This window comes from Atractosteus spatula, chromosome 4 (genome assembly GCF_055471065.1).
Source record: "Atractosteus spatula isolate fAtrSpa1 chromosome 4, fAtrSpa1.hap1, whole genome shotgun sequence".
NCBI lineage: Eukaryota > Metazoa > Chordata > Actinopteri > Semionotiformes > Lepisosteidae > Atractosteus > Atractosteus spatula.
In genome coordinates this window covers 57,533,093-57,548,454 of record NC_142709.1, presented here as the reverse complement: position 1 = coordinate 57,548,454, position 15,362 = coordinate 57,533,093, and the positions used below count along the sequence as shown (strand labels likewise).

Genomic DNA, 15,362 nt, shown 5'->3' with positions numbered 1-15,362 from the left:
TTTATGCAATTCTTAAATTGGTGTGACTTCTCTTCAGAAAGAGTATGAGGTGAAGTAAATTGCTACTTTAAAAAGTAAAAAAATGTAAAAACATCAGAAATGCAAATTTTCTTGCAATTTTTGGTGCTGTTACTGAGACCCATCAAGTTTGAAGTTGTAAAGTTTAATTTCTCAATGACTGACTTCACATAATTTAGTTCAGTGAGATTTTTTTCTCTCGTAACAATAGCCCATTCATGCATAAGAAAGGTTAATGGTATACCAGAGCTTTGCCTACGCAAATATTTTCTCTTTTAGTAGTATTCATGAGCCATAAAATGTATACTTTTTAATATACTTTATGCCACATTTTACAATTCAAAAATACTAGGCTGCTTCAAATCATATTTAAGACGTGGCATGGCAATTCAAAGCCAGGGAAAGAATAAACAGGTCAGAGAAATATCTTGACATTTTTATAATGGCAGGCAAGCCTAACCAATAAATCCTGGTTGAAATGCCTCACAGCCACAATTGGAAATCTGTGACATTAAAAACAGCATGGAAGATTAGACAAAAATTCTGTGGAATTAACCATTTCGGGAATCCATAACCTTTCAGTGAAAGTAGGATTGCACAGCTGAAAGTGTGTTTCTGTGCATGTCGAGGAACCTGCAGTGAGCCCCAAGTCGTATGAGTGGGGTTGACCAGGGGCTCTTACTGTACCTTCTGCAGACCACAGGTTGCGTCTGTGAATCCAAAGCTGGGCCATTTGAGACTGTTGGGAGATTAAGGGAGGTAGAATTACGGCTTGAAAGACAAAGGTGCCATTGATAGAAGGGGAGGTTTTTTCATTGACGTTCATAAAAGCTGCTAGAACTGTCACTGCTCGTTATCAATCAAGGCAGCAGTGTAAAACTGCGGTTTGGGAAAGCAGACTACAGTCCAGCAGGTTTGATGTGGTCCTGCATACTGTACAACCACCAGCCACAGATCTGAGAATAAGCTTTATTCACAAATCGGAGAACTCAAGTGGAACAAAACCAAGGAGAAGCTGTGGTCCTTTGAAGTCTGGAGTTCATTTCTGGGTTGACTAGCTCTGTGCTTCGTTCCTTTGTAAGAGTGGCAACTGTGTTAAAAGCTAGGCCTACTCTATGGTCTTGGCTTTCCTGCTTAATATGAGTCTTTTGAGGGTTTCTCATATCCAGTCCTTGATGTGTGCACTATCATATCTGTTTAAATTTTCAACTGCTTAGGTACCTGTAGTGGAAGGTTGTATTCAAGCAATTTCATTGTTAGAGATATGTTTTAACCCTTCCCCCAGAGTTGTGTGTAACTTCCTGCAGGGGTGTCCTGATCCTGCCAGGCCAGTGGGCTGTAGGTTTCCTGTGTCTTTTTAAAGCACCAGGGCATGAGGAGCTGGGAGAAGCTAAGGTTGTGCAATTAAGCCAGTAATAATGAAAGTTTCATTAGTAAAGAACAGAGTTGAAACAAAAACCTCTAGACATCCCAGCTATGCAGAAACAGGACTGGATAACCTGCTGGATTACAAGCCCCATGAATGTGAGTAGGAGGTGGAGTTCTAGCAAGGGAAATATGCTGAAAAAAACATCCCTTTTGAAAGGAGTTTAGATGGTGAATGGACCACTCCAATGTTATAATACCTTCCCAACCCTGATGCGAGTCTATATGAAAGCATGCCTAGCTCCCACTTCAAGAGATAGGAACAGTTGAAAAATCTCACTCAGTCATACCTGTTTGGCCAGTCCACCCAAAACTGTCATGAATTCTTACCTGCGGGCTGGCAAGGCTACAATGGAGGCTGTTACTCACAATACGTCTGGATATGTATTCTAACCTAACCTGTAGGTTTTTAAATCATTTTCAAAATTATTGCAACTGATCTCACCCTGAGATTTTGTGGCTCACTGTCGGGCCTGAACAGGCAACCCCTGTCCGTTTTAAATATCTTTTTATAAAGGTGCAGTTTTCCCTGATTTGAGAGTATCTCATAATTGCCTCCTGGTGGTTTTGCCTCATTTTTACACTCCCAATTCAGTTGCCCTCTTACTCTCCCTCAGCATGATGGTTTCTTAAAATCTCGCACTGTTTCTGCTCTGCTCTACAATGGCCTCTGTTGTATCAATTCAACCACAACTGACCTTTGTGTTTATGCGTGTAGCTTCATTAAGCTAATTAATTGGTATCATACAAAGGCTGTCTCACATACTCATCTTATTCCTATGCATATTATCTACAAGCTGTACGTGTACTGAACCATTTCCTCATATGAGGATAGCTGGCACTTGATTTCACAGTGGGCTCGCTTGCATTGAATGAAAATTGAACTAAAAAGACTAAAATGTTTTAATGACTTCCCCCTGTCAATTCTGGAGATTTGTAGAACAAAACAGAACTTGAAAACTTTATTAAAATACTTAAGATAAAATTTTAACTTGATAGCAGTACAGTATACAGCTTTGCATATCATGATATACTCACTAGCTGCACAAAGTATATACAGGTACCTCTGTGGCTGCGTGGTTCAGTTAACCTGAGAATTGTCTTGGTTTAAGAAACATAAATTACTTGATCACATCAGAGGTTGAAGATGACAAGGTGTGAGTGTGGGTGTGTTTCAGAAAGCCTACAGCTGTTCTAACCTATATTGAAGAAGATAACAAGAAAAGGGACAGGAATCATTCACACCTGGGATGTACAGTGTACACCTGGCCACACACACACAGAAGGACAAGTTATAGGCACCACTTAATCTAGCCACATGGTCACAGGAGAACATGCAAACCCCAAACAGACAGTTTACAATCCAAAATCAATCTTGGGACCCCACACCTGTTTGGCTGTAGCACTAACCACCGTGGTTCATTTCCACCCAATGTTACATGTTCATATTTACATTTACAATACGTTAAATATTGTGTGAATATGTATATTCAAAAATAAAAAAAAGCTATAATTGACAAGTCCAGCATGAAGGCCAAGCTTGAGATTTCTAAATTCTGAACATTTCTGCAAACACTTAATTTTGAAATGCAGGCTACAGGAAGATCTTAAACACTGAGAATCATCTAAAACATAGCAATTTATTTCATGATTTACAAAGTATTTGATTACATCTAATCCATGGATATTAAAGACAAACTTATAAATGCATGTTTTGTGTAATCAAAATCTTATAAGCCCTTGATCATTGTTTATAAGATCAAAATGTTAGGGATACGTTATGGTATTTTTGAAATAATTATAATAATCACTAATTCTAACCTGTCCAACAGATCTGCTTTGTGAATCTTGACAGAGACAGTAAGGATCAGTGTGATGACACGTGCATTAAGGTAAGATTGTCCACTAAAGCCATGTCCCAATGTGCACACTTGCAGCTCAGGTCTGCAAGAGCTAAGGGTGTCCCGTTTCTAAATTTGTGCTTCACAAGGGTGCTCACGAGTTCCCCCCAGGGCAACCTTTGTGCGCCTATCTCTGAAATCCGCATCTGAGCAGACTTCACTGAAGGGAATTACCCCAAATTCCTTGCTGAATGGTGACATTTCAGGTTCTAACCAAGCAAAGCAGAGGTGGAACATCTTTAGTAGTACAAAGCTTTGAATAAACAAAGAACGATATTGCCAAGTTTTCCTTAGTTCAGCATGAATGAACATGATAAGTCATCAATGTCATTAATTAAATCATATTTTATATTCATATATCTCACAACAGATACAACTGTTTTTACAACTTGCTTTCAGAAACTGGCCTCTGTCTCCCCTGCTCTCCCAAAACTGATTGACTCCCTAAATGTGAAGCAGCCAAGGGATAACGAAATCTTTCTCCTCAGTGGGCTGGATTCCTCAGGCACCTGTCCACAGGATTCTTCTAATCAGCAGGTGAGACACCAGTCATTAATCAAAGGCGGTAGTGTTCATTTTCCTTAAATCCCTGTTCTTTACCCAACAAATTATTTTCAAAACAAACTTGAATTGGTGGCGAAGTGCTTGGATGCTCTTGTAACCACTCTGAATCACGCTGTTGGACTGCAAAGGATTTCCATTTTCAGTTACTAGTGTGCTTGGGCTCCACCTGTCCGTACGCTTGCAAACTCATAAACCGCAGATTAAAATGAGATGCCCCCAGAAATAGCTTCCCGCTGATTTGTTTTTATGTCTTTAGTTCAGGTAGCTGGAAAATGAGTCGTTATTGTGTTAAACAGAAAAAAGATCGCCTTTTTTAAGTTAATGTGCCGTTTTCATTTTGAATGTTTATAAACCTCCTTTAATGTTTATAATGGCTAATCCTTTACAGGTTAATTATATACAGTGATCATTGTTCTAATCTGCTTCTATTTTTCAGAGTCTCAGAGTGGCCGATGTATGCTTGGTCCAGTGTGCCAGGGGAAACAAAAGCAGCCACCCCAGCTGTCTCATTTTTGAAATAAACAAGTTCCTGATTGGAATAGAGTCTGGCCAGGAGAGGCAGTTACAATTGGAGCGATATGGACACCACAGACCCGAGGACGACACCAACAGGTCTGTTTCTTCAATAGAGGAGGACTTTCTTACTGCATCTGAACATCTGGAGGACAGTGAGGAAGACGCATTCAGGAATGGTAAAAGCCCATTGTTAATTATTATTTACCAGGATTTCTTTTCCTCCAGAATTTGATCGAGAGAGAGAAATCTGAAGTGGTTACTGTTTCATTACTGTTACGTTTACAAACTAGATTGTCAAAATAGAGCACTAAAGGTACAGTATAAGAGTGTAGGGCAAGGTCAAGAGTGCTGATTGTTAAATTTCTTACAGTAAAGATTTCCTCCAAGAAATATTACATTTTTGGCTGTCCCTGACTAGTCTTTAGTTTCGCAACATTTTTCATTTTCCACCATTATTAACAAATAAAGGTTTCCCTCATATTTATAATACAATGTGCTTTAATCTTAGAAGATGATCAATAGAGATGACTCACAAGGTTACACTCTCTTAAAGGCTTTTGTAATGGCCTGGTAATTAGCTTTTAATGGATAAATAAGCTTTTTAGGTGAGGGAGGGTGATATTTCAATTCTATTTATATATGGAAAAAAATTGCAAGGAAACAGATAAATGTTTAAGCAGAGGTAGGCAACCCTGATCCTGGAATTCTGCATTTGTTTTTGGATTCCACTGCATCTCCAACCTTGATGACTTAAGTGAATCAATTAAGTGGATCAATCAGCTGTGTTTTCCAGATCTGAATAGGCTACTAATCAAAAAATACTTCTAACACCTTCAGGAACGCAGTCCGTGAGGACCAGGGTCGCCTACCCCCTGGTTAAGACCAGCGGTATCATTTCTGATAATGAAGAACAAAAAAAGAGGCAACTTATTCTCCTGGATTGAACACTTGTCTAATGTTAAAATGGGCCATTCTTTTCTGCAGATTTTGAGAACAGTGATTTTGTGGACCTCTACACACATGAGAAGAATCCTGGAGGACTGAGGTCAGACAGGCATAGAAACGTAAAAGAGCTCTATAAGGAGCCCCAGTGGAGTGAAGAGTCTGGGGCAACACCACATGGTGCAGCTGATAAAGACGTGAAGCTCTGTCACAGTAGCTCTCTCCAGAACACAGCGGAGCTGCACGCAAAAAAAGCCTATCAAAGCAAACGCCAAGGCTTTTCTTCATCAAGCCAAGTCACAAGAAACAGACACAGTACTGTCCCTAGACAGAGTGCTACTGCACAACACAACTTGCCAAGTACACCAGAAACGGCAGGCTATTACGCCACGAATTTGGCAGAATCCGTCCTTCAGGATGCCTTTATTAAGCTGTCCCAGGAAGAACCCACTTTCACAGCAGAGGCAGCCCTAAGTGTCTCGGCTGGAAGTAATACAGTCCTGACCTCTAAAAGAGAAGATCCAAAACCAGCTCGATCGTACTCATTTGAGCTGCCCAAGATTGTCATTGTGCAAAGCCCTGATAACTGTGAGAGTATGATAGAATGGCCAGGAACTCCGTCCTCAAGCCCGGACACCTGGGTTGAACATGATATCCCCAAAGATGTTTCTCATCAACCCCTGGAGGAACATGGACAGCATTGCAGCTTTGGGTCAAGCAGACGCACTCCAAAACCAGTTGAGGTAGCCTTAGCTTGTGCGGCCAGTGTAATCGGAACTATTTCAAGTCCCAAAGCTACTGAGAAACTTAAGATAGACCCAAGTATGGTGGTACCTGAAAGTCAAACAACAGATGACTATGAGGAGGATGAAAATGAAGAATTTGCAGAGCCAAACCGGGAAGGGAAGAATTATTCCTTCTCTTCTGCCCTTTGTGGCATGACCCAGGTCGCCAGCGCAGTTGCGGTAGTGGACCTCACAGAGGAGGAACAAGATGAAATTTATTCCCCCTCTAGAGGGCTTCTGTCTGTAGCAGAAGCTTCAACTGCTATAACGCTGCATTGCAGTGTTGCCATAGGTACAAAAATTGACCAGTTTAAAACAAACATTGCAGAAGTTTTACTTAAAGAAGCTTCCTCAGTTTTAACGAAACCTGAAAACCACAAAAGTGTTGCAGACTTTTTGGAATCCACACACAACAAAATAGTTGCTAGCATTACCAAGCCAAATACCTCTAATTTAGGAGAGACTGAGATGGATGATTTGGCTCACATCCTTTCAAATGCTATTTTTAAACACTCGTTGGAGAAAGCCATGAAGAAAAGAGAACTGGAAAGTCCAAGCAAAGACATTTCCAATTTGCAAGGCTTGGTTTTGGAGAACACCAGTAATTTGATTTTGGATGTGTTAAGGATTACATGCAAAAAAATCAGTGACATTTCACACCATGGTAAACCCTCGTCAGACATACTGGAAGATAAACCCAGCTCCAAGGATTCTGAGACAATTGTAAAGGAAAGCAAAGGACCATTAAACCAATTACTCAGTTTTATTGGATCAACTCAGGCTGTTAACAATGAAAATCAAACTACTCTGCTTTGCTGCAAAGATAATCTGTCTCGCTACACAGGGATAAAGGAAGAAAATGTCCAAGAACAGAAAGAAAGTGAACCCACCAATACCAGCTGTTCTGCAGTAACCAGAGATCAGCGAAGACCCAGTCAAGCTAATGTTGCATCCTTAGTCAAAGAGTTTAATAGCCCTCAGGGTCAACCAAGCAAAAATAATGTAAAAGATTCCAAGACATCAGAAACTGACAAAACAATGTCCATTTTTGAGACAAAGCAGAGCTTTCAAGAGATGTTCAGCCATAATGGTTCATTTACAGAAAAGCATAAAGGCAGTACGCTGACTGATGATGACAATACATCAAATTCCTTGTCCTCTGAGCAGCTCTTATTACCTCCTATGGTCACAGTGGAGGCTGCAACAGAGGGCAAATCTCCAGTCTCAGGTTTTGCAGATGATCTCGCTACCACTGTGGTTTCAATGGCTACTGAGATGGCTGCAATCTGCCTAGAAAATTCACACGGGAAACAGCCGTGGTTCTGTGCCTGGAAAGGCGGACCTGAGAACCCCGAGAACTACCTGATGCCCTGCCGAACGGTGAAAAGGAAGAAGGACGTGCAGAGCAATGCAGCTGTCACAAAGAAGCACAGGCCACCCAGGCTCAGCGAAATTAAAAAGAAAACGGAGGAGCAGCCAGAGCTCATGGAGCGCCTGATGAACAGGGTCGTGGATGAGTCCATGAATTTAGACGAGCCCCCCGATCCTTTCACTCTCTTTGCTACAGAGGTGACAGCGAAGATTATGAACTGCCCGGAACTGAATGTGGTAGACACCTCGAAGCCAGGTCACCCAAGGAACCGACTGCAGTGTGACAGATGGAGCAGAGGGAAGGCGTCAAGCTATGAAAGCATCCCAGAAGAGGATGGAGATTCCTCCAGTCTGATCAACGCCTTGAGTCCCGGGACCCGGTTGGGGCAAAACATGAGCAGAGGAAGTTCCATATCCAAGCAGTCCAGCTGTGAAAGCATCACAGATGAATTTTCCAGATTCATGGTAAATCAGATGGAAAACGAGGGCAGGGGTTTTGACCTGCTACTCGACTATTACGCCGGAAAAAATGCCAATAGCATACTGAGCTCGGCCATGCAACAGGTCACCAAAAAGAACGGTCACCTCAATGTGAGATCAACCTGTTTGTCAAAGCAGTCAAGCACGGAGAGCATCACGGAGGAATTCTACAGATTCATGCTCAAAGAAATGGACAAAGAAAATAAAGACTATAACGTATCAAAAACTAAAGAGTGGAGTAACAGCTTGTTGCCTCCAACTCCTCGGACACCTTTTTGCTTCAGGCAGTCATCAATGCCAGACAGGAGATCATCTGACTCCAGGCTGACTGTGAACTCCCCCATGAAAGCAAATTCTTTTGATGGCTTTGCAAGAAACATACATGGAGACACTCTCAACATATATCCTGGTAACTCAGCATCCTCGATGGGCCTTTGTAAGTCTGATTCCTGTTTGTACCAAAGAGGCCAAACCGACCAGATTACAGACATGCTTATTCATGAGACATGGTCAAATTCCATTGAGTCTCTAATGCGAAAAAATAAAATCATCGTGGACGAAGAAGAGAGCATAGATCTGGAACAATTGAGTGATTCGCAGCCACATGTTGAACAGTTTGCAAACCAGCTGGCAGCTGATATTGTGGAAAGTGGAAAGTCTCTATTAGGAGGACAGCAAGAGTCTGTGAGCTCCCGACCACCCATCCCACTGGCTGAAAAGAGGAGGTGTTTCAAGTCCCATTTAAGGCAGCCAGCGTCAGACAAGGCCAGATCGACCCAGGAAAAACCAGCCACAGGCAACGACTCTGGGTGTGTTGCCTCCCTTCCTCGTAGCCCAAGGGAAGTGCCTTTGATTCACATAGAAGCCGATCAGAGGGAAGAGTTCAAGGAAGACACACGACACCACGACCTCACTGCTTCTTCTTCCGTGACGCCTGAAAGAGAGTGTCACCCTCAGGAAAAGCCCACAGAAGTGCAATGTGACCCGGGCCCAGAGAAAATGTCTTTAAATTCTAGCAGGTATGTTTCATAGTCAGATCAGACACACCACTGATGTATCATCTGTGTGCCCTCTCGAGCGTCACGAGTGAAATTTGATGGAAAGGTGTAATTTGTGAAATTGTTGAATTGCAGTGTTGTTCTATTTTTCCTCTCAGATAGAGCTGGATTTTATATAAAAATAGAATTTGTCAGTGCAAAGTATACTGCAAACCTACAATAATGAATCTGGCTAATTTGAATGAATTTAATTTATCTCTTTTAGAGCTTTTAGACAATAATAAAAGTGAGATGGAATGTAAAACCAGCAAAAGTTTACAATGTAATTTCGTAATTTAGAATTTAATATCAAATGATGTAACAGCTCCTGTCAGTTGTGAATATCTGACAACTATTCCCTTAGGGATACATATCATATTACAATAGTTAAAATGTCCACATTTGTTATTTTGAATAAATAACTGCATTGGTTTAAAGTCATGATATCATTCCAATTGAACGCTAACCTAAACCTCTTGCTTTATGTTAAACTACATTTTAAATCAATAATAAAAGCTTACAGATCTACCCAGGAAGTTTTGTTTATCTTCATTGTCAGATTTCATTTTGATCTGTCTGAACATTTCCTGTTCACATTAAGTCTGAGCTAGAGAACGACTGCTTTCTCTCGGAGTCTGTGACTACATCAGCTGTAGAAAGGGAGCAGACGTGTGCAGTTGACTCACTGAAATGTAAAATGGCAACAGAAAGAGGTCAAGCAGGGAAACCAAGACAGACAGAAAAGCTCATGAAAGTCAAGAATGAAATTCATCTCACGCTGTCAGAAACAATCAGTTCCCTTTAGGGTGTTTATGCTACAACCTAAGAGTAATCAATAAAGACTTAAATGGCATTGTTTCAAATTACTTAATTACTCAATGCTAATTGATTTGTTATAAACAGTGTGGTTTAGGAGCTGCGGCAACATTTGGAAGCCAGCTGTTCAGTGCCCTGTCAATCAGTGCAAATACTTTAGCTACCTATTTAGCTAAGAATTAACTTGGGTTATTGCAATTTGCTTTTCACAGCCTTGAGTGTAACAAGACTGTAATAACTTCAGTAGTTGAGAATGCATCAGCATCAGAAGAATGCACAAACAACATTAGCTCCAGCGATGAGAGTACAGGAAGCTGGTTGCAGATTGCCAATGAAGAAGACCTTCCCGAGGATACAAGTAGCTATATACAGCTAAGCGAAGGGTCAGTGAATGTCCCTTCCCCATTATTTTAGCCAGCAGCTTCAATAATCTGAACATACCCACCCATAATGCTGTTCATCAGCCCATTGCGCAGAGCACCAACCTTGCTTGAATGGTTAATGTGTTTTTAAAACTAGACAATGCACTTTCAAGAACTTTTCTTCCTCTGAGAAACAGAAGGAGAACTGTAACATCTGCTAAACATACAGCTGGCTTATTATGCACCATTGTTATACGAATTCATCATGCTAATTAGTTCATCTCCTGTCAGCCTAGCATAAGAGATTGCAGAATTTAAGTTGACAGCATAATGTTCTATTGCTGCCCATCACAGGCCTTGGAAACCCTTCTTGTTTGGGTGACAATTGCAGTTCATTCCATTTTGTGTGTGTTTTCTTCTCTTGAAAAAAAATCAAAGCTTTCCAGGGGGCTAGCCAAACTGCACTCTTTGCAATGACATGACATGAGAGATGGATGTCAGGGAGAAGCAAAATCAAAACTTGCATTTCTATCCCACCATTCATCAGAATGCAGACATTTGCAGAGAAACTTCATTGCTTTAAATGTGGAACTGAAAGATTACCTGTAAATAAAAGAACATTTCATATGTCGGGCATTATATGTTGCGAAACTTGAACTTTGGCGAAATGTGTCTAAAATTCTGTATGTTTTAATGCTCTCCCCTTACTAAATTTACTAGAAAAAATAATTCCCTTTGAAGAAAATGCTTTTAGGAACCACATTCCACTTTCACATTTACATAATGATTACTGCTGCTACTGTAATACTTCTTGAGTGTTGTTACCTAAGTAGTCTCCAAATGTCATGTCGTTTGCCAAACCTCTTTATACCATACGGTGTTGGGGGAAGCCGGAGTCTACCCGGCAAGCAACAGGCGCGAGGCAGGGTACACCCTGGACAGGGCGCCAGTCCATCACAGGGCAATCATACATGGGGACAATTTGGAGCCACAGTAAAGGCCGGGGGGGGAACTTTGGCCTGGACACCCGGATAACTGCCTACTCTTATCGAGAAATGCCCGGGGATCTTTAATGACCACTCCGAGTCAGGACCTCGGTTTAACATCTCATCCGAAAGACAGTGCCCACTACAGTATAGTGTCCCCGCCACTCTACTGGGCATTAGGACCCACACAGACCGCAGGGTGGGCACCCCCTGCTGATCCCACTAACACCACTTCCAGGAACAACCATAGCTTCCCAGGAGGTCTCCCATCCTGGTACTGACCGGGCTCAACCCTGCTGAGCTTCAGTGGGTAGCCCATTGAGAGCTGCAGGGTGATATAGCTGCTGGCTAGTCTCCAAATGCTACCCTATAAAATGTAAATGGACAGCTCATCTTATCATTTATGTAACTGACAAGCAAGTACAGTAGTTTGTTTTAAATGAAAACTGAAACAACAATTGTTTCATAGAGTGAGAAAGATTAGGAAGGGCTACTCTAGTCCCCAAGAGGCAGATTCCTGCACATTTTGCAGACACGTTTCAATCATCAGTTCAAATAAGGTCGATTTGCTTCCTAATTGAATAATTAATTCAATAATGCAATTAAGATCAGAGCTAGAATGAAAACCTTGAGGCCTGGATTTGCCCACTTCTTTTTCAGGGGTGAAGGATGTACCTTATGATTTTTTAAAACTTTTAATTTAACAGTGAAGGGATTTATAGGTAGAACATATACTCAATAAAATAATTTACTGCTTTCATCTTTCATTTTACAATTCTGTTATTTTTTTTATATAATTTATATCTTATAATATAATAAGCATGTTGCTGTAGTTCAGAAGATGCCAGTCCTTGTCCTGGAGGCCCACAAACCTGCTGGTTTTCATGCCTGCTGCGTTTAATTACCTAATTAAGGCTTTAATTGAACTAATGGGTTTCTTGATCGGATTATTTGCAGGTTTATTTTTACTATACCTTTAGAGATTTTATTTTACTTTTTGAAATGCAATAGTTAATAGGCACCATACAACATGTTTACAAGCTGAAAACAGTCAAACAGCTCAAATGAGTCAATTAAGGGTTCAGTTGCAGAGCAGCAGAGCTGAGCTGGAAGAAGACCCAGCAGGAGAGTGAGCTGTAGTAATGTACACCTGGAACTTGTGCATGACATGTGCTTTTGCTTTGTTTTAAACTCAGAAATGGGAACAGCAGCACATCCAGCCTGGGTTTTGTGGATCTAGAATCTTTACAGGAAAGTTGCTCGCCATGTAAATCATTAAGGTAATTTTACACAGTGCATGACAATTATCAGGGTTGTATAGGGTGTTTAGCATTAACATTGTTTTTTAAAATACAGATTTCCTGATGTCAAGTATTTTACTTCTATTACAACATTATTTTTTTCTTTAAAAGTGAAGAATCTGAGGAAAAAGAAAGGCTAAAAGAAAACCTCGAAAATGTGGATGGTAAGTAATGCTTTCGTTTACAAAAAAGTATGTGAGTAAAAAATTCAGTACCGTAGGTTTACTCCTCGATTTTATAACTGTTGTGAGAGCATAACAGCAAAAAACACCTAAGGAATAACACATAGTGACAGTTTAACAACATTAATATGCTTCAATAATTAGGTTGTAACTATTTCTATTTTCCTTTGGACTGTACAATGTCTTTTTCAGACTTTTTTTTACAGGAACTGCTTTAAGAATAATGTTACTAAACAACTACAGTATATGCCCTTTTGTTTACCTGGAATTTTCACAATAATGTGAATAGACAACACATCTGAATTAACACTTTCTGTTGTACTTTCTGTTTCCTATAAATGAGTGGTCCGAAGCAGTAAAATAAAACTTCCCTGGTGCAGAGAATCGCTACCTTGAGGAGGAACTCTCTGCCAGACAGTTAGCATCCTTTTCACATAGAATCTGTCAAGAGCTGTCTTAATCTTTAAATTAGTATTGACATTATCCAGCTTAGGCAGGGCTTTTTTTAAAGACTTCTCCTGCAGGCAGACATACAGTAGCTTTAGCTTTTATTTAGCACACACATAACTGTCATTTCCTAGTGAGTGTAATAAGTTCATAAGTAAATTATTAATACCCTAAACCCGATTGTTTTTTTAAAATAAATACAATATATTGTGGATGTGAATTATTTTTAGTTTTTTAATGAATTACGCATACATCTCTTTGAAGCAAGTCCTGGGTGCAGTATTATTTTTAAAAAGTGAATCATACATTTGCATTGTTCAGATGAAGATCCAGGAACGGCCATTTTCAGAAGGGATGAAGTTAAGAATAGAAGTGTGTGGAGCAGACAACTGAATACTTCCTATCTTGCAGAATGTACCTCCGGGCTGTCAATAGGAGCAAGCAGCAGCCACAAGGAGCTTCTAGTGATGAACTTTGACCTGGACCCTGAGTGTGTCGACTCAGAGTTAAGAGCCACTTTACAGTGGATAGCTGCTTCAGAGCTTGGAGTACCAACTATCTACTTCAGGAAAACCCAGGAAAAGAGTATAGAAAAGGTAGGTCTGAGAAAGCAGGTTTTTCATATTTCTTCATAGTTATCAATTACTTATGTAGCCGTGAAAGCTATTTTGTTATGCACTGTATGTAACTGACAGGTCTGCATCCAACAGTTGTCACCAAAAACACTGAATGTATTAAACTTTTTTTACAAATAATTATTATTAATTTATGTTAAGAATCTTCATGTTAATACATTATTATACTTAAATCCTGGAAGTAAACATCCATTTAGACTCCCCACTGTAGAGACCTTACACAGATTATATAAAAAGTGAGCAGTAATAAAAATATGAATATTAATATCAGTAATAAGTGATGGGTAAGAATTTGTGATATTTATTTGATATGTTTTATTTATTTATTGAATCAAGGTTCAGTAAACTCATTAGTAGTAATGTCCATTATGTTTTAAAGTAGTCATGGAAACCATTCATCTTCATCTTAATTTGAATGTTAGATTGTTTAATCTTCTGTTCCAGTTTCTCGATATGGTACAAACAGTTCATCAGAAAGACTGGAATATTGGAGATCTGTTTCATGCCGTTGTTCAGTACTGTAAACTGCAAGAAGAAAGTGATACTGTAACAAGCCTATTCGACTGGCTTCTGGAGAAACGCTGATGTTAATAATGCCCTGAAGACATCAAGGCACAGAAGGGATATTGCCACCATTTTAAGTGGTAATTTAAGACAAAAACTGGGATCTAATCAATATAGTCTATTATGTTGACATTGTTGTTGCAAGGTAACTGTCTAAGAGTGTCAAGTATGTTCTTGGTCTAACTAGAAATTGTGACCTTTATAAAATATGTAGGCTAAAGAAAGCAATTTAAAAATGTATGACTTCTGTTTGGACACTAATACATATTCAAAGATGTTGCACCTTTTAAGATTAGCATGCTTCTCATTCTGAAATGCACAGAAATGTCTGCAAGATACTGTGTTTTGGAGAGTTATAGAACTGATTACCTGCCTTTCTTACTTAAAAGCCTACCATTGAAATTCTTTCTAAAATTTTTCCTTAAGATATGAAGTTAAATTATTTGAACATACTTTTTAAATATACTAGTTTAAAGATTTTTTTCAAACTTTATCAGCCCTGAATTAAAAAAAGAAATCAGATGAAAATAACAAAATATTATGATTGATCTAATCTGACAACTCTTTTTCAATGCTAAAAGGAATCTAGTGACATTTACTTCTGTTAATCCATGTAAAAAAATTGTAATGCTGAGATGTATTCATAAGTACACTTGTTATTTGTGCATCACATTGTTTTAAATAATTTATTTTAGATATTTGTAAATATTGTATATTTTGGATAATTGCACCTTGGGTAGAATATTATGCTCGTTACGTTTTTAAAACTAATGAACAAAAGAGGCTAATGTTATGAAATAGAATTTGTAATATAAATAACAATTTATATGTCAAAATGGTTTGTTAGAATGTTTTTGCTGTAATAGTATAGTAATATTTTATTCAAAGCACACAAATTCAACTGTCTGCTGTCAAAACTGTTATTGTATTACTGAATGTAGAATTTTGGAAATAATAAATTTATGTAATGTGATTAGAATTAGGTATTCTTTACTTCCTAAATGAAAATACACCATGACATTGTCAAGAT

General features: G+C 39.3%; 1 protein-coding gene across 1 annotated transcript in view; it reads left to right on the top strand.

The window, feature by feature from the left end:
* Positions 1 to 15,311, top strand: part of sphkap (SPHK1 interactor, AKAP domain containing) — a 32,547-nt gene extending 17,236 nt beyond the window's left edge. The window contains exons 4-12 of the mRNA XM_088913607.1: positions 3,276 to 3,335; positions 3,744 to 3,881; positions 4,345 to 4,600; positions 5,409 to 9,021; positions 10,068 to 10,238; positions 12,400 to 12,483; positions 12,616 to 12,668; positions 13,545 to 13,729; positions 14,213 to 15,311. Of these exons, the coding sequence (XP_088769733.1) occupies positions 3,276 to 3,335; positions 3,744 to 3,881; positions 4,345 to 4,600; positions 5,409 to 9,021; positions 10,068 to 10,238; positions 12,400 to 12,483; positions 12,616 to 12,668; positions 13,545 to 13,729; positions 14,213 to 14,353 (4,701 nt within the window). The 3' untranslated portion in view covers positions 14,354 to 15,311. The remainder of the gene's footprint in view (positions 1 to 3,275; positions 3,336 to 3,743; positions 3,882 to 4,344; positions 4,601 to 5,408; positions 9,022 to 10,067; positions 10,239 to 12,399; positions 12,484 to 12,615; positions 12,669 to 13,544; positions 13,730 to 14,212) is intronic.
* Positions 15,312 to 15,362: the final 51 nt, after the last annotated feature.